The sequence below is a fragment of the Salmo trutta genome, chromosome 37 (assembly GCF_901001165.1).
Source record: "Salmo trutta chromosome 37, fSalTru1.1, whole genome shotgun sequence".
Classification (NCBI taxonomy): Eukaryota; Metazoa; Chordata; class Actinopteri; order Salmoniformes; family Salmonidae; genus Salmo; species Salmo trutta.
This window is the reverse complement of record NC_042993.1, coordinates 9285923-9308226: the sequence shown is the minus strand read 5'-3', so window position 1 is coordinate 9308226 and position 22304 is coordinate 9285923. Positions and strand designations below refer to the sequence as shown.

The 22304-nt window shown below is 43.6% G+C and overlaps 1 protein-coding gene across 3 annotated transcripts in view; it reads right to left on the bottom strand.

Annotated features, from left to right (window-relative positions):
• Positions 1-19579, bottom strand: part of LOC115177399 (zyxin) — a 30340-nt gene extending 10761 nt beyond the window's left edge. The window contains exons 1-3 of one of the 3 annotated variants that reach the window (XM_029738138.1): positions 19204-19579; positions 4474-4760; positions 1737-1996 (exon numbers count right to left, since the gene is read on the bottom strand). In XM_029738138.1, coding sequence (XP_029593998.1) covers positions 1737-1996; positions 4474-4744 — 531 coding nt within the window. In that variant the 5' untranslated portion in view covers positions 4745-4760; positions 19204-19579. Of the gene's footprint in view, positions 1-1736; positions 1997-4473; positions 4761-18630; positions 19162-19203 lie in introns of those variants that run through there. The other 2 variants (XM_029738136.1, XM_029738137.1) reach the window with 2 other exon arrangements.
• Between the last annotated feature and the right edge of the window lie 2725 nt (positions 19580-22304).

The window sequence follows — 22304 nt, the reverse complement described above, 5'->3', positions numbered from 1 at the left end:
TAGTAGATGTGTGGATGAGAGTTCTGGCCGTCATCCAACACATCAGCTTACTGGGGACATCCACCATGGTAGTAGATGTGTGGATGAGAGTTCTGGCCGTCATCCAACACATCAGCTTACTGGGGACATCCACCATGGTAGTAGATGTGTGGATGAGAGTTCTGGCCGTCATCCAACACATCAGCTTACTGGGGACATCCACCATGGTAGTAGATGTGTGGATGAGAGTTCTGGCCATCATCCAACACATCAGCTTACTGGGGACATCCACCATGGTAGTAGATGTGTGGATGAGAGTTCTGGCCGTCATCCAACACATCAGCTTACTGGGGACATCCACCATGGTAGTAGATGTGTGGATGAGAGTTCTGGCTGTCATCCAACACATCAGCTTACTGGGGACATCCACCATGGTAGTAGATGTGTGGATGAGAGTTCTGGCCGTCATCCAACACATCAGCTTACTGGGGACATCCACCATGGTAGTAGATGTGTGGATGAGAGTTCTGGCCGTCATCCAACACATCAGCTTACTGGGGACATCCACCATGGTAGTAGATGTGTGGATGAGAGTTCTGGCCGTCATCCAACACATCAGCTTACTGGGGACATCCACCATGGTAGTAGATGTGTGGATGAGAGTTCTGGCCATCATCCAACACATCAGCTTACTGGGGACATCCACCATGGTAGTAGATGTGTGGATGAGAGTTCTGGCCATCATCCAACACATCAGCTTACTGGGGACATCCACCATGGTAGTAGATGTGTGGATGAGAGTTCTGGCCGTCATCCAACACATCAGCTTACTGGGGACATCCACCATGGTAGTAGATGTGTGGATGAGAGTTCTGGCCATCATCCAACACATCAGCTTACTGGGGACATCCACCATGGTAGTAGATGTGTGGATGAGAGTTCTGGCCGTCATCCAACACATCAGCTTACTGGGGACATCCACCATGGTAGTAGATGTGTGGATGAGAGTTCTGGCCGTCATCCAACACATCAGCTTACTGGGGACATCCACCATGGTAGTAGATGTGTGGATGAGAGTTCTGGCCATCATCCAACACATCAGCTTACTGGGGACATCCACCATGGTAGTAGATGTGTGGATGAGAGTTCTGGCCATCATCCAACACATCAGCTTACTGGGGACATCCACCATGGTAGTAGATGTGTGGATGAGAGTTCTGGCCGTCATCCAACACATCAGCTTACTGGGGACATCCACCATGGTAGTAGATGTGTGGATGAGAGTTCTGGCCGTCATCCAACACATCAGCTTACTGGGGACATCCACCATGGTAGTAGATGTGTGGATGAGAGTTCTGGCCGTCATCCAACACAACTACACTAATACAATGACAAGTGCTTTGGGACCTTATGGAAAGTTCTATATTTTAGCAATAAGGCACGAAGGGGTGTGGTATATTGCCAATATACCAACGCTAAGGGCTGTTCTTAGGCACGACGCAACGCGGAATGCCTGGACAGACCTTAGCCGTGGTATATTGGCCATATATCACAAACCCCCAAGGTGCCTTATTGCTATTATAAACTGGTTACCAATGTAATTAGAGCAGTAAAAATAAATGTTTTGTCAAACCCGTGGTATACGGTCTCATATACCACAGCTGTTAGCCAATCAGCATTCAGGGCTCGAACCACCCAGTTTATAATACAGAACGCATTCCATTCTTATGATAATACAGAACGCATTCCAGACTCACCTGAGAGTTCTCCCCAGCACTGGGGACACTGCTGGGACCAGAGACTGGGAGAGGGGGAGGGGGTGGTGGAGGTAGGGGAGACAGGGAAAGGGGGAGACAGGGATTCTCCTCAGGCGGGGCGGGGGGGAGGGGCAGGTCATCCACCGCGGGAGGGGGAGGGAAGGCAGGGGGAGGGGCATCAGAGGCTGGGGGTGTGGTTGCACAGTTGGGGGGAGGGGCTGGCAGCTCATCGTCCAACGGAGGAGGAGGGGGCGGGAAGTCTAATAGAAACGGGGAGGGGTGATTGGTTAAATCAAAGGCATGGCAATCCAATGGTTTTTAAACGTTCTATAATTCATTCAAAACCTGTCATCTATTCACTGTACCCACCCAGACATTCATTCACAACCTGTCATCTATTCACTGTACCCACCCACCCAGACATTCATTCACAACCTGTCATCTATTCACTGTACCCACCCACCCAGACATTCATTCACAACCTGTCATCTATTCACTGTACCCACCCACCCAGACATTCATTCACAACCTGTCATCTATTCACTGTACCCACCCACCCAGACATTCAATCACAACCTGTCATCTATTCACTGTACCCACCCACCCAGACATTCATTCACAACCTGTCATCTATTCACTGTACCCACCCACCCACCCAGACATTCATTCACAACCTGTCATCTATTCACTGTACCCACCCACCCAGACATTCATTCACAACCTGTCATCTATTCACTGTACCCACCCACCCAGACATTCATTCACAACCTGTCATCTATTCACTGTACCCACCCACCCAGACATTCATTCACAACCTGTCATCTATTCACTGTACCCACCCACCCAGACATTCATTCACAACCTGTCATCTATTCACTGTACCCACCCACCCAGACATTCATTCACAACCTGTCATCTATTCACTGTACCCACCCACCCAGACATTCATTCACAACCTGTCATCTATTCACTGTACCCACCCACCCAGACATTCATTCATAACCTGCCATCTATTCACTGTACCCACCCACCCAGACATTCATTCACAACCTGTCATCTATTCACTGTACCCACCCACCCAGACATTCATTCACAACCTGTCATCTATTCACTGTACCCACCCACCCAGACATTCATTCACAACCTGTCATCTATTCACTGTACCCACCCACCCAGACATTCATTCACAACCTGTCATCTATTCACTGTACCCACCCACCCAGACATTCATTCACAACCTGTCATCTATTCACTGTACCCACCCAGACATTCATTCACAACCTGTCATCTATTCACTGTACCCACCCACCCACCCAGACATTCATTCACAACCTGTCATCTATTCACTGTACCCACCCAGACATTCATTCACAACCTGTCATCTATTCACTGTACCCACCCAGACATTCATTCACAACCTGTCATCTATTCACTGTACCCACCCACCCAGACATTCATTCACAACCTGTCATCTATTCACTGTACCCACCCACCCAGACATTCATTCACAACCTGTCATATATTCACTGTACCCACCCACCCAGACATTCATTCACAACCTGTCATCTATTCCCTGTACCCACCCACCCAGACATTCATTCACAACCTGTCATCTATTCACTGTACCCACCCACCCAGACATTCATTCACAACCTGTCATCTATTCACTGTACCCACCCACCCAGACATTCATTCACAACCTGTCATCTATTCACTGTACCCACCCACCCAGACATTCATTCACAACCTGTCATCTATTCACTGTACCCACCCACCCAGACATTCATTCACAACCTGTCATCTATTCACTGTACCCACCCACCCAGACATTCATTCACAACCTGTCATCTATTCACTGTACCCACCCACCCAGACATTCATTCACAACCTGTCATCTATTCACTGTACCCACCCACCCAGACATTCATTCATAACCTGTCATCTATTCACTGTACCCACCCACCCAGACATTCATTCACAACCTGTCATCTATTCACTGTACCCACCCACCCAGACATTCATTCACAACCTGTCATCTATTCACTGTACCCACCCACCCAGACATTCATTCACAACATGTCATCTATTCACTGTACCCACCCAGACATTCATTCACAACCTGTCATCTATTCACTGTACCCACCCACCCAGACATTCATTCACAACCTGTCATCTATTCACTGTACCCACCCACCCAGACATTCATTCACAACCTGCACATCTATTCACTGTACCCACCCACCCAGACATTCATTCAAGGGAACTACATGACAATACAGTTTCTACACACAGAGACAGTGAAATGATACTGTCAAGAAAATAGGCTTAAAGGGATAAGTAGAAAAACAGAATCCAGTAGTATCCCTTTAAATGCAGTGATTAGTGTGTGTGAGAAACAGGAAGGGTGAGTTTCATTAACAGGATAAGGGCCATGTAGCAGTCTACCAATCTGTTGGGTTGCTAACACCAGGCTCAAACTCTGGGACCCAACATCCTTGTTTTAGCAGAAACAAACATGCTTGATGCTTCTGTTGCGAGATAAGTTCAGTCCTAAAACAACCCCTAGCCACTTCCCCTAACCTCTACCACCATATTTTTTTTACACCTATCCAGTTACTTCACATCTGCACTGTGAAGGGAAAGAGTTCAAGTGAAGGAGTCAGGGGTCACATTGAACCAGACAACTAGATGCATGGGATAAATGTTTACAAAATGACAAACGAAAACGGCCAATCACCTTCGCAGAGCGATGGTGGGGGTGGAGGCATCACTCCAACTCGACCAATGACAGCTGTGCCGACACCGCGTGTTGAGACCAGACTGGGGGGAGGAGAAGGACCTGGGGGAGGAGTTGAGCCTGGGGGAGGCGACGGGTCGGACTGGCTTTTGGGGCGTGGCGGGTTGACCGAGGCAAACTTCTTTGGCTGGTTGTAGAAGGAGGGGGTGGTGACTTTGAGGTTGATGGAGGAAGTCACCATGAAGGGCTTACTGCCGCTGGAGTCAGCCATGTTGTCTTTTTACTGTCTGAGGAGGGAAGAGGAGAACAGCTGTTGTTAATGACAATATTGGTTTATTACAACAATTTAGAAGAGGACAAACACAATCCATTCCAAATCAACATAAACTCAAATGAGCTGTAGGGAGGCTGCCAACTGTTAAAGAGATGGCTGTGTTACAGAGGAGGTCTAGCAAACCTGGAGGCCAGCTGTAAAAAGGATAACAGCGAAGCTAAAATAAACCTTTGATATAGAAATGAAACATAGAGCATTAGCTTATCTGAGGTGAGCACACAAAGCTTTTGAAACAGTAGGGGAATATTTTTCTTTGGTGAATTAGTGGGGACACATCAACAAAGGATCTAACAAACCTGCAGCCTAACTACAGGAGAGAACCTCCAAAGCATGCGTGCACAGACACACACACACACACACACACCTCTGAAAGAGTGTACCTCGCCCTAGATTGTAAATACACACTAGCCACTCCTTAGGCTTAGTATAGAGAGAGGCATACTGTAACCATAGCAGCACTTATAGCTGCTTCAAGGTCAACTCTCAGTATGAAACTTTTCATTGTAATAAAAACAGTTGAAAACTACAGCATGGCTTACTATAGGGATGACCGGGTCGGACCATCATAACATGTTCATGTGAGCTACGTCAAGGAGAGGGTCATTCAACGGGTTAGCTCAAATATTTACCTCACGTGTTTGTGGTTAAAAATGCTGACGTTACCACAGCGGCTATATCTCAGATTCCCCAAACTCCTGTGGCCCTGTAGGTGACCCCTGGTTAAACAGAGACGTGGCCCTGTAGGTGACCCCTGGTTAAACAGAGACGTGGCCCTGTAGGTGACCCCTGGTTAAACAGAGACGTGGCCCTGTAGGTGACCCCTGGTTAAACAGAGACGTGGCCCTGTAGGTGACCCCTGGTTAAACAGAGACGTGGCCCTGTAGGTGACCCCTGGTTAAACAGAGACGTGGCCGTGTAGGTGACCCCTGGTTAAACAGAGACGTGGCCCTGTAGGTGACCCCTGGTTAAACAGAGACGTGGCCCTGTAGGTGACCCCTGGTTAAACAGAGACGTGGCCCTGTAGGTGACCCCTGGTTAAACAGAGACGTGGCCCTGTAGGTGACCCCTGGTTAAACAGAGACGTGGCCCTGTAGGTGACCCCTGGTTAAACAGAGACGTGGCCCTGTAGGTGACCCCTGGTTAAACAGAGACGTGGCCCTGTAGGTGACCCCTGGTTAAACAGAGACGTGGCCCTGTAGGTGACCCCTGGTTAAACAGAGACGTGGCCCTCTTTCTCAGTACCTCTCTTGGTTTCTTTCTCAGTACCTGTCTAACGCTAGGCTGTCATAGTGCCCTACAGAGTATAAATTCATTCGGACTAATTACCCCTTTCCACACTTTGTTAAGTTACAGCCTTATTCTAAAATTGATTAAATAATTTCCCCTCTCATCATTCCACACACAATACCACATAATTACAAAGGAAAAGTTTTTTTGAAAATATATATTTTTTAAAACACATACCTTCTGTAAATAAGCATTCACACAGTTTGCTATGAAACTCCAAATTAAGCTCAGGTGCATCCTGTTTCCAGTGATCATCCTTAAGATGTTTCTACAACTTGATTGGCGTCCACCTGTGGTAAATTCAGTTGATTGGACATGATTTGGAAAGGCACACACCTGTCTATATAAGGGCCCACAGTTGACAGTGCATGTCAGAGCATAAACCAAGCCATAAGGTCAAAGGAATTGTCCATAGAGCTCCGAGACAGGATTGAGTCGAGGCACAGATCAGGGAAAGTGTACCAAAACATTTCTGCAACATTGAAAGTCCCCAAGAACACGGTGGCCTCCATCATTCTTAAATGGAAGAAGTTTGGAACCACCAAGACTCTTCCTAGAGCTGGCCGCCTAGCCAAACTGAGCAATCGGGGGAGAAGGGCCTTGGTCAGGGAGGGAGAACCATCAGAAGGACAACCATCTCTGCAGCACTCCACCAATCAGGTCTTTATGGTAGAGTGGCCAGATTGAAGCCACTCCTCAGTAAAAGGCACAGCCATGTTGGAGTTTGCCAAAAGGCACCTAAAGAACTCTCAGACCATGAGAAACAAGATTCTCTCATCTGATAAAACCAAGATTGAAGTCTTTGGCATGAATGCCAAGCGTCACGTCTGGAGGAAACCTGGCGCCATCCCTATGGTTAAGCATGGTGGTGGCAGCATCATGCTGTGAGGATGTATTTCAGTGGCAGGGACTGGGAGACTAGTCAGGATTGAGGGAAAGATGAACAGAGTAAAGTACAGAGAGATCCTTGATGAAAACCTGCTCCAGAGTGCTCAGGACCTCAGACTGGGGCAAAGGTTCAACTTCCAACAGGACAACAACCCTAAGCACACAGCCAAGACAATGCATGAGTGGCTTCAGGACAAGTTTCTAAATGTTCTTGAGTGGCCCAGCCAGAGCCCGGACTTGAACCCGATCGCACATCTCTGGAGAGGCCTGAAAATAGCTGTGCGGCGACGCTCCCCATCCAACCTGACAGAGCTTGAGAGGATCTGCAGAGAAGAATGGGAGAAACTCCCCAAATACAGGTGTGCCAAGCTTGTAGCGTCATACCCAAGACCCAAGGCTGTAATTGCTGATAAAGGTGCTTCAACAAAGTACTGACTAAAGGGTCTGAATACTTAAGTAAATGTGATATTTCAGATTTTTATTTTTAATAAATTAGCAAACATTTCTAAAAATCTGTTTTAGCTTCGTCATTATGGGCTATTGTGTGTAGATTGATGGTAAAAAAAACAATTTAATCCATTTTAGAATAAGGCTGTAATGTAACAAAATGTGGAAAAAATAAATACACTGCGTGCACAATTAGGCAAATTGTATTCCTCGGGATACATTTTATTGTTGAACAAACACAATGCTCTCAGTCAATCCAAAATGTTACTGAACCTCAAACCTGAATGTTTCACAAAGGAAAAGTGAGTTTTGTCTTTCTCAGGGAAATATATAAATGTGCAGAATTATTAGGCAACTATTAGTGTGCAGAATTATTAGGCAACTAAATTACAAAAATAATTTCTACGAAAGAATCTTCCAGAAACTGGCAGTAGGTTTGGGAGTTGAGTTTCAGTCCATCTTTAACCCGAAAAGGTCCAACTACCTCATCCTCAATGATAGCAGCCCATACCAGTACCCCTCCTTCACCTTGCTGGCACCTGACTCAAATTGGTGCCCTGTGTCCATTACTGATCCAGCTACGGGCCCATCCATTTGGTCTGTGAAGAGTCACTTTCATTTCATCTGTCCATAAAACCTTTGAAAAATCTGTCTTCAGGTATTTCTTTGCCCAATCTTGACGCTTCAACTTGTGAATCTTATTCAGTGGTGGTCTTGTTTCAGTCTTCTTGACCTTGGCCATGTCTCTGAGCACTTGACACCTTGTACTTCTGAACATGCCAGGTAGGTTGCAGTTCTGGAATACGGTGGCACTGGAGGATAATGGGTTCCTGGTAGTTTGATGTTTAATTATTCTCAAGTCTTTTGCAGTTAATTTGTGCCTTTTCTTCCCCATGCGTTTTTTGCGCCCCAGTTGACTATTCGCAACAAAACGTTTGATTGTCCGGTGGTCACACCTCAATAGTTTAGCTATTTTAAGAGTGTTGCATCCGTCTGAAAGGCATTTTACATTTTTGGCTTTTCAGTGTCAGTTAAATCTCTTTTTTGGCCCATTTTACCTGAGGTAATGAGGCTGCCTAATAATTATGCACACCTTGATATAAGGTGTTATTCACCTTCGCCACACCCTCCCTCATTACACAAATACATATCACCTGAAAATGATTAAATCCAATAAGCATTCAACTTTATATGGTTTGGAGTTCGAAAATGTGAATAGAAACAATAAGATCAGAATACTCACTTGCCTAATAATTATCCACGCAGTGTAAGCCTAATGGGTTATGTCTAGAAACATGGTTTTGTCCATAATGTGAAATGCTTTTGTTAGAGCAACAACATAGTTAAGAACCATTGCCATAGTGATAATATACATGGGTTTCCTCAGGCCTGGTTTGTTTTGGAAGGAAAAGCAGTGGCCCAGAACTAGCCTAGTACATGCTCCGATGTGGGTTTGTGATGCGGGCGACGGTTTCTTTCCTCTATGATCTGAATCAGCCTTTAGGCGGGGAATCATTTACCACTCAGACTTGACTATAATATTACGCCATGTCAGTTTCATAAGAAACTTAACGTAACTTCCTTCCCAGTGTTACCAGATTTCTAGGAAATATTACCTATAATTAATTATAATATGAGTGAAATAGTTATTTCATTTGTATTAAGTATGTTAAAAAGCAGCTTTTCTGTGTTGGATGGTGAATACTGGCCATTCAAAATATTAAGGCAAGTAGACTGCTGACTCAAGCTCAGCCAATCAGCCAACATGACACCATGTTCTAGGAGTAAATAACAGGCACCTTTTTATAAAGGGTCTGTGAGATACAAGTTGGAGGAAGGTTTTTTAAAGTGTTTTTTTCTCCAATTTACGCTTTGGTTGCAAATACGAGTATAGGACGAGTTAACAGAATATAAACGTTAAAAAGTGAAATTTTCACTTGACAGTTACCTTAACACACATTTCTTAAATAGTTTTTCAGTTTGAAATTGAGGTTTCCACATTGCATGTAGCTGTGACTTGGGGGCCTGGACACAAGTTCTGACAAGATAAAGACATTAACCGTGGGTGAAAGTATTCCTGATATGCTGACTCAGGCCTCAACACAGTATGAAGAAAAAAACAGCATAAGTAAGCTAACTTTGTTTGCTAGGATCCTCTGTAAAACACAGCGTTTTCTACAATTCACTCATAACTTCGTACTTTAACAGTTAAAATGCTGACAGGAAGCCAAAGAGAGAAGATATGATATTTGCACTCACAAGCCCCTTCAAAGTAAGCAACAAAAAGCCTCAAACTGCTAAAACTTTTCTATTTTCAAAATGGACTTACTGTTAAATAATGCAGAGAAGAGCAGGATGAAATATTAAAGGCAAATGACCAAAGGGGACATCAACCAATCTGGCTGCCCGCCCTAGCACAGCATCAACCAATCTGGCTGCCCGCCCTAGCACAGCATCAACCAATCTGGCTGCCCGCCCTAGCACAGCATCAACCAATCTGGCTGCCCGCCCTAGCACAGCATCAACCAATCTGGCTGCCCGCCCTAGCACAGCATCAACCAATCTGGCTGCCCGCCCTAGCACAGCATCAACCAATCTGGCTGCCCGCCCTAGCACAGCATCAACCAATCTGGCTGCCCGCCCTAGCACAGCATCAACCAATCTGGCTGCCCGCCCTAGCACAGCATCAACCAATCTGGCTGCCCGCCCTAGCACAGCATCAACCAATCTGGCTGCCCGCCCTAGCACAGCATCAACCAATCTGGCTGCCCGCCCTAGCACAGCATCAACCAATCTGGCTGCCCGCCCTAGCACAGCATCAACCAATCTGGCTGCCCGCCCTAGCACAGCATCAACCAATCTGGCTGCCCGCCCTAGCACAGCATCAACCAATCTGGCTGCCCGCCCTAGCACAGCATCAACCAATCTGGCTGCCCGCCCTAGCACAGCATCAACCAATCTGGCTGCCCGCCCTAGCACAGCATCAACCAATCTGGCTGCCCGCCCTAGCACAGCATCAACCAATCTGGCTGCCCGCCCTAGCACAGCATCAACCAATCTGGCTGCCCGCCCTAGCACAGCTTGCTATAGCCTGTAGGCTAGCTAGCTGTCTTATATTTCCAAGACGAAACTGCCTGTAAAAGTCCAACCGAGTAATAGTCCAACGCTCCACTGTCAAAGCGTTGGCTCCTCTCTGCATCAAGCAGAGCAGACCTCCCCTGTAATATCCTCCGTCAGACAGAAACCTGCTCTCCTTGGCCAATAGAACCCTGTTGAAACCTCTGCTAATGAGGGCCAGTGCATTGGATACCAGCAGACTGTTCAGTTCTGAGGGAAATATTACTAGGCTTTGATCTAAAGGCTTTCTATCTTTCTAGAGAGCCAGCGCTCTACACTAAGTGGAGGCAGAGAACTAGGCTTATTTGTTCTAGTGCTCTCATTTAAAAGTGTCTCATTATATTAGATAGCCTGCTGTAGAAAAGCTCTGGGGATAATGCATGAGACAGTCACGGGACTGAGACATGCTAGGGGCAAACGTTCCTCATCGTGCCCCTGGAAATAGACCACCCTATTTGAGGAATTAAAAAAACAAAATACCGTTATAAACATCATCCAACATAAGTCAAGTTATTTTTTATGATGTATTACTTATTCACTACTCAACCAACTGTAAAGGCATTGACAAAAACCATTCCCCACAGATTCCATGTGGCTGTAGACCTGGCTAATGGTTTTATATGGTGAGGTCAGCTGCAGGCTCCTCCCGGACAGTCCCCTAAGCCTAACTAAAGTAAACCATTGTGAAATTGGATCCAGAGATGATGAGACCCATGGTGAGAACGTTTGGCTCTTCAGTTGAATGACATCATCAACACCATGGTCTGCTTTTCCCTTTCCCTCTGTCTCCAATCTGCTCCCCCTTTCACTCCCTAAATCACTCTCTACCTCAACACCCCCCCACCCCCTCCCACCCCCCAAAGCTCCCTCCTATCATTTCAGTTGGATGACATCACCACGCTCTGTATTTCATCATCTTAACTAGTTTTACAGCTTGGCTGTGAGGGAACATCATGTGTGCAGAGAGAGCGCTAAACTCGTGCAAACCGTCTACTGTAAATAATAGCTCATAGCTTATCGAGAACGTTATGATTTCCACATGGTCGGTTGGTCGTCGGTCTACAAAGGAGGATTAGAAGACAATTCATTTTGTAGAGGAGATGATATTTGAGATGGTATCAAGGCCCAGACATCGATTGAAGCATCGTTCTGTGTTGGATGCGGATGGATGGAACTATAACACTAAACACTTACGGTACACTGTTGTTTTATCACTGGCTGTTCACCTGAGAGAAACAACACCAACAATAGAGACTGTGCCAGACCAGTAAGAACACTAATGACAAGCCAACAAGCTGCTTGGGGGCGATCGCTTTGGAATGCAGACGCGGAGTATAAAACAGGCAGAAGCACTTGATTCTGAAAGGCTCTAGGGCTGGCAATTGCCAGGGACCTCACGATATGATATTATCACAATAATTAGGTGACGATTCTATATGTAGTACGATTCTCATGATTCTATATGTATTACGATTCTCACGATTCTATATGTATTACGATTCTCATGATTCTATATGTATTACGATTCTATATGTAGTACGATTCTCATGATTCTATATGTATTACGATTCTCATGATTCTATATGTATTTTACGATTCTATATGTAGTACGATTCTCATGATTCTATATGTATTACGATTCTCATGATTCTATATGTATTACGATTCTCACGATTCTATATGTATTACGATTCTCACGATTCTATATGTATTACGATTCTCACGATTCTATATGTATTACGATTCTCACGATTCTATATGTATTACGATTCTCACGATTCTATATGTATTACGATTCTCACGATTCTATATGTATTACGATTCTCACGATTCTATATGTATTACGATTCTCACGATTCTATATGTATTACGATTCTCACGATTCTATATGTATTACGATTCTCACGATTCTATATATATTACGATTCTCATGATTCTATATGCATTACGATTCTCATGATTCTATATGTATAGCGATTCTCATGATTCTATATGTATAGCGATTCTCATGATTCTATATGTATAGCGATTCTCATGATTCTATATGTATTGCGATTCTCATGATTCTATATGTATTGCGATTCTCATGATTCTATATGTATTAGGATTCTCATGATTCTATATGTATTACGATTCTCATGATTCTATATGTATTACGATTCTCATGATTCTATATGTATTACGATTCTCATGATTCTATATGTATTAGGATTCTCATGATTCTATATGTATTAGGATTCTCATGATTCTATATGTATTACGATTCTCATGATTCTATATGTATTACGATTCTCATGATTCTATATGTATTACGATTCTCATGATTCTATATGTATTACGATTCTCATGATTCTATATGTATTACGATTCTCATGATTCTATATGTATTACGATTCTCATGATTCTATATGTATTAGGATTCTCATGATTCTATATGTATTAGGATTCTCATGATTCTATATGTATTGCGATTCTCATGATTCTATATGTATAGCGATTCTCATGATTCTATATGTATAGCGATTCTCATGATTCTATATGTATTACGATTCTCATGATTCTATATGTATTAGGATTCTCATGATTCTATATGTATTACGATTCTCATGATTCTATATGTATTACGATTCTCATGATTCTATATGTATTACGATTCTCATGATTCTATATGTATTACGATTCTCATGATTCTATATGTATTACGATTCTCATGATTCTATATGTATTAGGATTCTCATGATTCTATATGTATTAGGATTCTCATGATTCTATATGTATTAGGATTCTCATGATTCTATATGTATTGCGATTCTCATGATTCTATATGTATAGCGATTCTCATGATTCTATATGTATAGCGATTCTCATGATTCTATATGTATAGCGATTCTCATGATTCTATATGTATAGCGATTCTCATGATTCTATATGTATTAGGATTCTCATGATTCTATATGTATTACGATTCTCATGATTCTATATGTATTACGATTCTCATGATTCTATATGTATTACGATTCTCATGATTCTATATGTATTACGATTCTCATGATTCTATATGTATTAGGATTCTCATGATTCTATATGTATTACGATTCTCATGATTCTATATGTATTACGATTCTCATGATTCTATATGTATTAGGATTCTCATGATTCTATATGTATTACGATTCTCATGATTCTATATGTATTAGGATTCTCATGATTCTATATGTATTACGATTCTCATGATTCTATATGTATTACGATTCTCATGATTCTATATGTATTACGATTCTCATGATTCTATATGTATTACGATTCTCATGATTCTATATGTATTACGATTCTCATGATTCTATATGTATTACGATTCTCATGATTCTATATGTATTACGATTCTCATGATTCTATATGTATTACGATTCTCATGATTCTATATTTATTACGATTCTCATGATTCTATATGTATTACGATTCTCATGATTCTATATGTATTGCGATTCTCATGATTCTATATGTATTAGGATTCTCACGATTCTATATGTATTACGATTCTCATGATTCTATATGTATTACGATTCTCATGATTCTATATTTATTACGATTCTCATGATTCTATATGTATTACGATTCTCATGATACTATATGTATTGCGATTCGATACTGTGATTTTATTGCGACTCAATGTTCCAAACATACTGCTCACCATACGTCTGCTGCAGGAGGACAAGAGAGAGCCATGAGAAAACAAGTTTTGATCAGTCATGGAAATAAAAGTGCTAAAAACAAATTGGCTCCTTATTTAAAAAGATTGAGTACAAGCTATGAAGGAAAAATTATCATTTGATAAAATTGCGATATTGTCAAAACGATTCATCGTCAAAAAGAATATCCCGATATTTAACTGTATCAATCCCCCCCCCACTATCTTGGACCCTAACACCTAACGTTACCATAACCCTAACCCTATCCCCTAAGGTTACCATAACCCTAACCCTAACACCTAACCCTAACCCCTAAGGTTACCATAACCCTAACACCTAACCCTATCCCCTAAGGTTACCATAACCCTAACCCTAACACCTAACCCTATCCCCTAAGGTTACCATAACCCTAACCCTAACACCTAACCCTAACCCCTAAGGTTACCATAACCCTAACCCTATCCCCTAAGGTTACCATAACCCTAACCCTAACACCTAACCCTAACCCCTAAGGTTACCATAACCCTAACACCTAACCCTAACCCCTAAGGTTAGCATAACCCTAACCCTAACACCTAACCCTAACCCCTAAGGTTACCATAACCCTAACCCTATCCCCTAAGGTTACCATAGCCCTAACCCTAACACCTAACCCTATCCCCTAAGGTTACCATAACCCTAACCCTAACACCTAACCCTATCCCCTAAGGTTACCATAACCCTAACCCTAACACCTAAGGTTACCATAACCCTAACCCTATCCCCTAAGGTTACCATAACCCTAACCCTAACCCCTAAGGTTACCATAACCCTAACCCCTAAGGTTACCATAGCCCTAACCCTAACACCTAACCCTATCCCCTAAGGTTACCATAACCCTAACCCCTAAGGTTACCATAACCCTAACCCTAACACCTAACCCTATCCCCTAAGGTTACCATAACCCTAACCCTAACCCCTAAGGTTACCATAACCCTAACCCTAACACCTAACCCTATCCCCTAAGGTTACCATAACCCTAACCCTAACACCTAACCCTATCCCCTAAGGTTACCATAACCCTAACCCTAACACCTAACCCTATCCCCTAAGGTTACCATAACCCTAACACCTAACCCTAACCCCTAAGGTTACCATAACCCTAGCCCTAACACCTAACCCTATCCCCTAAGGTTACCATAACCCTAACACCTAACCCTAACCCCTAAGGTTACCATAACCCTAACCCTAACACCTAACCCTATCCCCTAAGGTTACCATAACCCTAACCCTAACACCTAACCCTAACCCCTAAGGTTACCATAACCCTAACCCTATCCCCTAAGGTTACCATAACCCTAACCCTAACACCTAACCCTAACCCCTAAGGTTACCATAACCCTAACCCTAACACCTAACCCTAACCCCTAAGGTTACCATAACCCTAACCCTAACACCTAACCCTAACCCCTAAGGTTACCATAACCCTAACCCTATCCCCTAAGGTTACCATAGCCCTAACCCTAACACCTAACCCTATCCCCTAAGGTTACCATAACCCTAACCCTAACACCTAACCCTATCCCCTAAGGTTACCATAACCCTAACCCTAACACCTAAGGTTACCATAACCCTAACCCTATCCCCTAAGGTTACCATAACCCTAACCCTAACCCCTAAGGTTACCATAACCCTAACCCCTAAGGTTACCATAGCCCTAACCCTAACACCTAACCCTATCCCCTAAGGTTACCATAACCCTAACCCTATCCCCTAAGGTTACCATAACCCTAACCCTAACACCTAACCCTATCCCCTAAGGTTACCATAACCCTAACCCTAACACCTAACCCTATCCCCTAAGGTTACCATAACCCTAACCCTAACACCTAACCCTATCCCCTAAGGTTACCATAACCCTAACACCTAACCCTAACCCCTAAGGTTACCATAACCCTAGCCCTAACACCTAACCCTATCCCCTAAGGTTACCATAACCCTAACACCTAACCCTAACCCCTAAGGTTACCATAACCCTAGCCCTAAATCAACAACAAAATACTTCCTTACTTGCTCATCAGCTCTGACTTCAGTGTTGTCCTCTCTAGCATGACCATCTAGTGACTACCCTACAGTTGCTAAAGCTCCATCGTTGTCCCTGAGTTTCAGCACAGACACGCCCAGCTCTAGCTGGGAAGCCTGTCTGTCTGTGACTGTGACTGGGAGAGTTACTCATGCACTGACAAAGCTCCTAATTGAGTCTGATCTTACAGGTTACTAGCCTTTCAGAGGGGATTTGGATCTCCCTCACAGCGTGGCAGTAATACTAGGTTAGGCTATACTGACTGAGTGAATGGGTGACGTATGACAATTGTATCTTACAGTGATCTTATAGAGGTCAAATGGCTGTGGCACGCTTGTGAATGGAATCCCCAGACTCCCACCACAACAGTCACGCACACAGACGTAGTAAGACCTAGCCTGCTTTACTCTGAACAAGCAAGTTTAATGACAAGTGAAGCGAGATTTGGGGACATGTTATGCATTAAGTATTATGAGGATAGCCTGGGTACCAGTCGGTTTGTGCCATCATTCCACTCAGGGCTCTAAAGTGCGACTGATTTGGTCGCATATGCAACATGTTTTATTTTAGGAGCCCTGTGTAACTAGGAAAAAAATAAGTGGAAGGCCCAAAAAACTGTCAAAGACTCCAGCCTCCCAAGTCTACTACCGCATGGCAAGCAGTACCGATGCACCAAATCTGCAACCATCAGGACCCCGAACAGCTTCTATCCTCAAGCCAGAAGACTGTTAAATAGTTAACCAAATAGCTACCCGGACTATCTGACCCTTGCACTACCTTTTTTTGACTCATCACATACGCTGCTGCTACTGTTTATTATCTATCCTGTTGTCACTTTATTCCTACTTATATGTACATATCTACCTCAATTACCTTGTACCCTGCACATGGACTCGGTACCCCTTGTATATAGCCACGTTATGGGTGGGTATAATTTGTGATACGTTCCAACAGGAATCTGTTCCAAAAACTTTGTAAATTACAAGGTTGCCAACAAACAACACATACAAAGTTGTATAGCGGCAGAATAAGATACCGGGTAGGGAGTGGGCCATTTCATTAAGTTTCACTCACCACGTTTATTCTGAAAAATGTCTGTCCTCACTCTGTTAGCCTGTGGACAAACATTAAGAATAAGCTACGTGGTGAGTTGATGCCTATTCGGCAGCTAGGTTAATTGATCATGCTACTTTGTATGCGTTGTTTGTTGGCAACCTTGTGCATTTACAGTGTCTTGCAAAAGTATTCACCCCCTTGGTAGCCTTCCCTGTAGCTCAGTTGGTAGAGCATGGTGTTTGCAACGCCAGGGTTGTGGGTTCGATTCCCACGGGGGGCCAGCACAGAAAAAAATGTATGAAATTGTATGAAATGTATGCATTCACTACTGTAAGTCGCTCTGGATAAGAGCGTCTGCTAAATGACTAAAATGTAAATGTACTTTACAAAGTTTTTGGAACAGATTCCTGTTGGAACGTTCCACAAACGTTTCGGAGGACGCATGGCTCTCGACCTTCGCCTCTCCCGAGTCCATACGGGAGTTGCAGCGTTGAGACAAGACAGTCACTACTACCAATTGGATATGTCCCGTGTAGCTCAGTTGGTAGAGCATGGTGTTTGCAACGCCAAGGATGTGGGTTCGATTCCCACAGGGGACCAGTACGGAGAAAAAAATATGAAATGTATGCATTCACTACTGTAAGTCGCTCTGGATAAGAGCGTCTGCTAAATGACTAAAATGTAAATGTACCACGAAATTGGGGAAAAAAGGGGTAAAAAAAAAAAGTTGGAGTTGATTTTCCCTGTAATTGCACTTGTCTATGGGGCTGGAAAACTAACACAGCACTCAAAGTTTGAAATCTATATTCGCTCTTTACATTTTAGTCAGTGGGTTTGCGTGAGAACAACCATCTTGTCAAACAATGGAATCCCATTTTGGATGAAACAACAGCTGGTAGGAACTTGATGGATAACCATGCTGGACACCATAATCCACCGTATTGCATTAGCGCCCCACCCACCTTTCAGCATGCCTCTGATTAGCTATGGTAGGTAGCTGTCTCCTAAACTCAAGACAGCTAAGAACAACTGAGCACACAATGTACAAAATATCCGACGGTCATCAATGAATCATCCATGTAGTCATAGGTAGGTAAAGTCTATCTAACCCTGATTCAATAGGATTGCAGTGTGTGTCAATCCGTATTGATAGCCCTGGTCTAGCATTCACCTTCATACAACCCAGTGTTGAAATAACTTCAAAACGGCAAATGTATATAATAGCTGCATATAAAAGCGCAATCTATCTAGACATGCTGGTTAGTTAGTGCACTCACCTATTGTTTGCTGGCTAGCAGCCTCCCTACAGTTGGTAGCTAGCCAGAGGTTGTAGAGGGCTAACGTTACTTCCTCGCTTCTCTCTACTTCGATGACACGTTTCTCGTCCTCAACCGGCCCCTTTCTATTTATTCTTCAACGGCAGGTCTATCTGTACCCTAAATGGATGTTGCCATCACCCTTTCCTTATCTATTTTCAAAGGAATGTGAGATTTCTGTCTGGCTAATCAGCCAGCTAACTTTTCCTCCTAAACTGTACTTCCGGTTACAGCTTCCGAATTTTTCTTTGTCGTGAGCGAGCGGGAATCTATCAAAAGCTGTAAAAGTGTAAATACGCCCCTTGCACAAGGACTGCTCAGTGGACTAAAAAGCGGAACACCCGCACCCGTAGATGAGTAATAATCGTACCAGGCACTTTGCTATTGTTCTTTCATACATCTTCTTAACTGTTTAAACTCTGCAATGCACCAAAACTATATAATCACATAATCTGATTATAGCATTGCTTAGACCGAAATGATAAGGCTACAAAATATTGAATAACTCATAATCAGTGTAAAATCTGTTCTTACCTATGTGTGCAGTTGGGAGAGCAAACTATTACCCTCCCTACAGTATCTCTCTTCCTTCTCCTTTTCCCTAGCTGTAGATCCAAACCGAGACAGAAAGTGTGCTTGTTAACTTTCCTCTAACCCTCTCTCTCAGTTCCCCTACAGCTGTTAGACCCTCCCCCTCTCCATGGAAAAGGAATGACACCATCCTTCCAAACAAGTTCTTTCTCATTGGACTTTCTCTCAGGATGTGTATATTACTATGTAAACACCACCTCTCTCTCTTTCTCATTGTGTATGTTCATAAACTGCTGTAAGGCAGTAGCCCCTGTCTGTCCTCTCTGTTTCTCCCTGTCTCACTCTCTGGATTCCTGCAACATTCTTCATTCTATGACATCAACGCTGCCTGCCTTTCCTTGTAAGGTCAGAGAGAGAGGGAACAAGAGAGGGAGGGAGGGAGGGGAGAGATAATGGAGGTAGAGGCTTGATTAGGTACAGACACTAAAATGTTTGGGGGACACAAGGGAAAGAGAAAGGCCACATCACATAGTGCTGTTGCACTCGCTGTAAGCCCTGTTCCTGTCCAGGTGTAAAAGGCATTTCCATGCAGTTTGGTTCAGGTATAACATACATGCATAACAATTATTTCCAAGGCACTAAACATACAGGAGTGTAATGAAATATAAAGTAATACATTGCTCAGTTTGATTGAGTGAAAAAAAACAAAAAAAGGACATGGTACCTCATTGACCCTAACTGTTCCTACTGACATGAGGATGTGAGCCTAACCTACAGTAATATCACAACCACAGAGGACGACTCCTCCCATCCTGCACATCTGCTACCTCTGACACAGCTTCCCTATCACACACACACACACGTTATGTTTTCTATCCTCGTGGGGACCTAAAATTAGTTTCCATTCAAAATCCTATTTTCCCTAACCATAACCCTTAACCCATAACCCTAAACCTAACCACTAACCCCTTACCCAAACCTAACTCCTAACCCTAACCACTAACCCCTTACCCAAACCTAACTCCTAAACCTAACCACTAACCCCTTACCCAAACCTAACTCCTAAACCTAACCACTAACCCCTTACCCAAACCCTAAACCTAACTCCTAAGCTTAAAATAGCCTTTGTCCTCATGGGGACATGGGAAATGTCCCCATAAGGGAGACTTTTCCTTGTTTTACTGTCCTTGTGGGGGATTTTAGATCCCCATAAGAAGAACCAACACACACACACACACCTTTTGACCCCGCCCTCCAGCGTCATAGTTATCGTGCTCTCGGGTGTGTTTTACAGCTGGTACAGGGAGGCGTTGTACACCTTATTAGTTCATTGTTCTGTTATCACCAATGTGCTCTTTGCTGTCTGTCACACACTAGGACTAGGTAGTTGTATTCTCTTTTAGCCCACAACAGGGCTAATCTTCCAAGAATCCAGTGTGACAAGTCACCAAGCAACACTTTAACTTGTGTTATTTTATATAGTAGTATGTGGTGGGATGATAATGTATGCTGTTGTGTTATACATTGTAGTGTTCTGTTGTGTTGTAAAGTGTTGTGTTGTGTAACCCACCACTCTTAGGGCTAATCCATGAACCAGAGGGTGTGGTCATGGGGATCCTTGGGGTGTGGTCATGGGATTGCCTATTGTCCCTTATGGAAACTTTCCAGGCCCTCCCCACTTCCATTAGGAAAATAATGCAGTGTTTCCATACATAGAGTTCCACCAGTGCAGTCCTGAGAAATCTGTCCCTCCCAGCTCCCAGAGTATCAATAGATGGTCATGTCAGAAAGAAGCACATGAGCAATTTGATTGTTATCTAAGGTTATGGACGGGTCATGAAATCCTGTTTGTTGTTATACACTGCTAGCCATACTCTCCAGCATGGCTAGATAGAGACATCCTGGTCTCATGTGTAGTTTTGTTTTTCTTACCATGTGACCTGACCAGGAACAATTCCTATTGCCTGAATGTAGGCCCCAGTTTCTCTAGGTCAGAAATATCTCTGGGCTTACAAGGAGGTTGTAGTTGGAGTCAGGCAGTGGTAGGGCAGCTGTAGGGTCCTGCAGCCTGCATGGAGGTGAGGCTAAAACCACAGAAGAGTGTCAGAATCACAGCCAGACAGGCTGGAATGTCGCCAAACCCCGGAATGAACAGTCCGCCCTCTCCCCCTCCTGTTTTCTCTCTCTCTTCCCTTCTTTTTCTCATACTCGTTCTTTCCTTCTCCCTCTCTCATTCAATTATTACTTCTTTTCCCGAATCTCTATATTCTACCACTTAGTTTCTTTCTTTCTTCCTCCTTCAATCACTCCTTCTCTCTTCCCCACCTTCTCTCTCCCTCTACCTCTCTCTCTGCTCCTCCCTCTCTCCCTCCCTCTGTTACAGTGAGTCATTACCTGTTCCTATCTTGGTGCAGAGTTAATATCCTGATCCTGCTCTGCATCCAGGGCTGATTCATGAGGTGATGAAAGAGGCACACACACACACACACACACACACACTGAATTGAGTGAGGGAGCCAAAATTCTATATTACTCAAACACTGTATTTCTACCTCCCTGGCACAAACACAGACCATCCCAAATTTACCATAAGTCTACAAAGCCATTTCTACACAATGTTCACTGAACTCTCTGTGATTTCAAAACATCTATAGTATATGCACTACCATTCTAAAGTTTGGGGTCACTTAGAAATGTCCTTGTTTTTGAAATAAAGGCACATTTTTTGGTCCATTAAATAGCATCAAATTGATCAGAAATACAGTGTAGACATTGTTAATGTTGTAAATGACTATTGCAAACTAGACACTCTAATGTACTTGTCCTCTTGCTCAGTTGTGCACCGGGGCCTCCCACTCCTCTTTCTATTCTGGTTAGAGCCAGTTTGTGCTGTTGTGTGAAGGGAGTAGTACACAGCGTTGTACGAGATCTTCAGTTTCTAGAGAGGGAGGGAGAGAGAATGTAGGGTAAGAGCAGAGAGGGAGAATGTAGGGTAAGAGTAGAGGGAGAGAATGTAGGGTAAGAGTAGAGGGAGAGAGATAATGAGGGTAAGAGTAGAGAGGGAGAGATAGAATGAGGGTAAGAGTAAAGAGAGAGAGAATAAG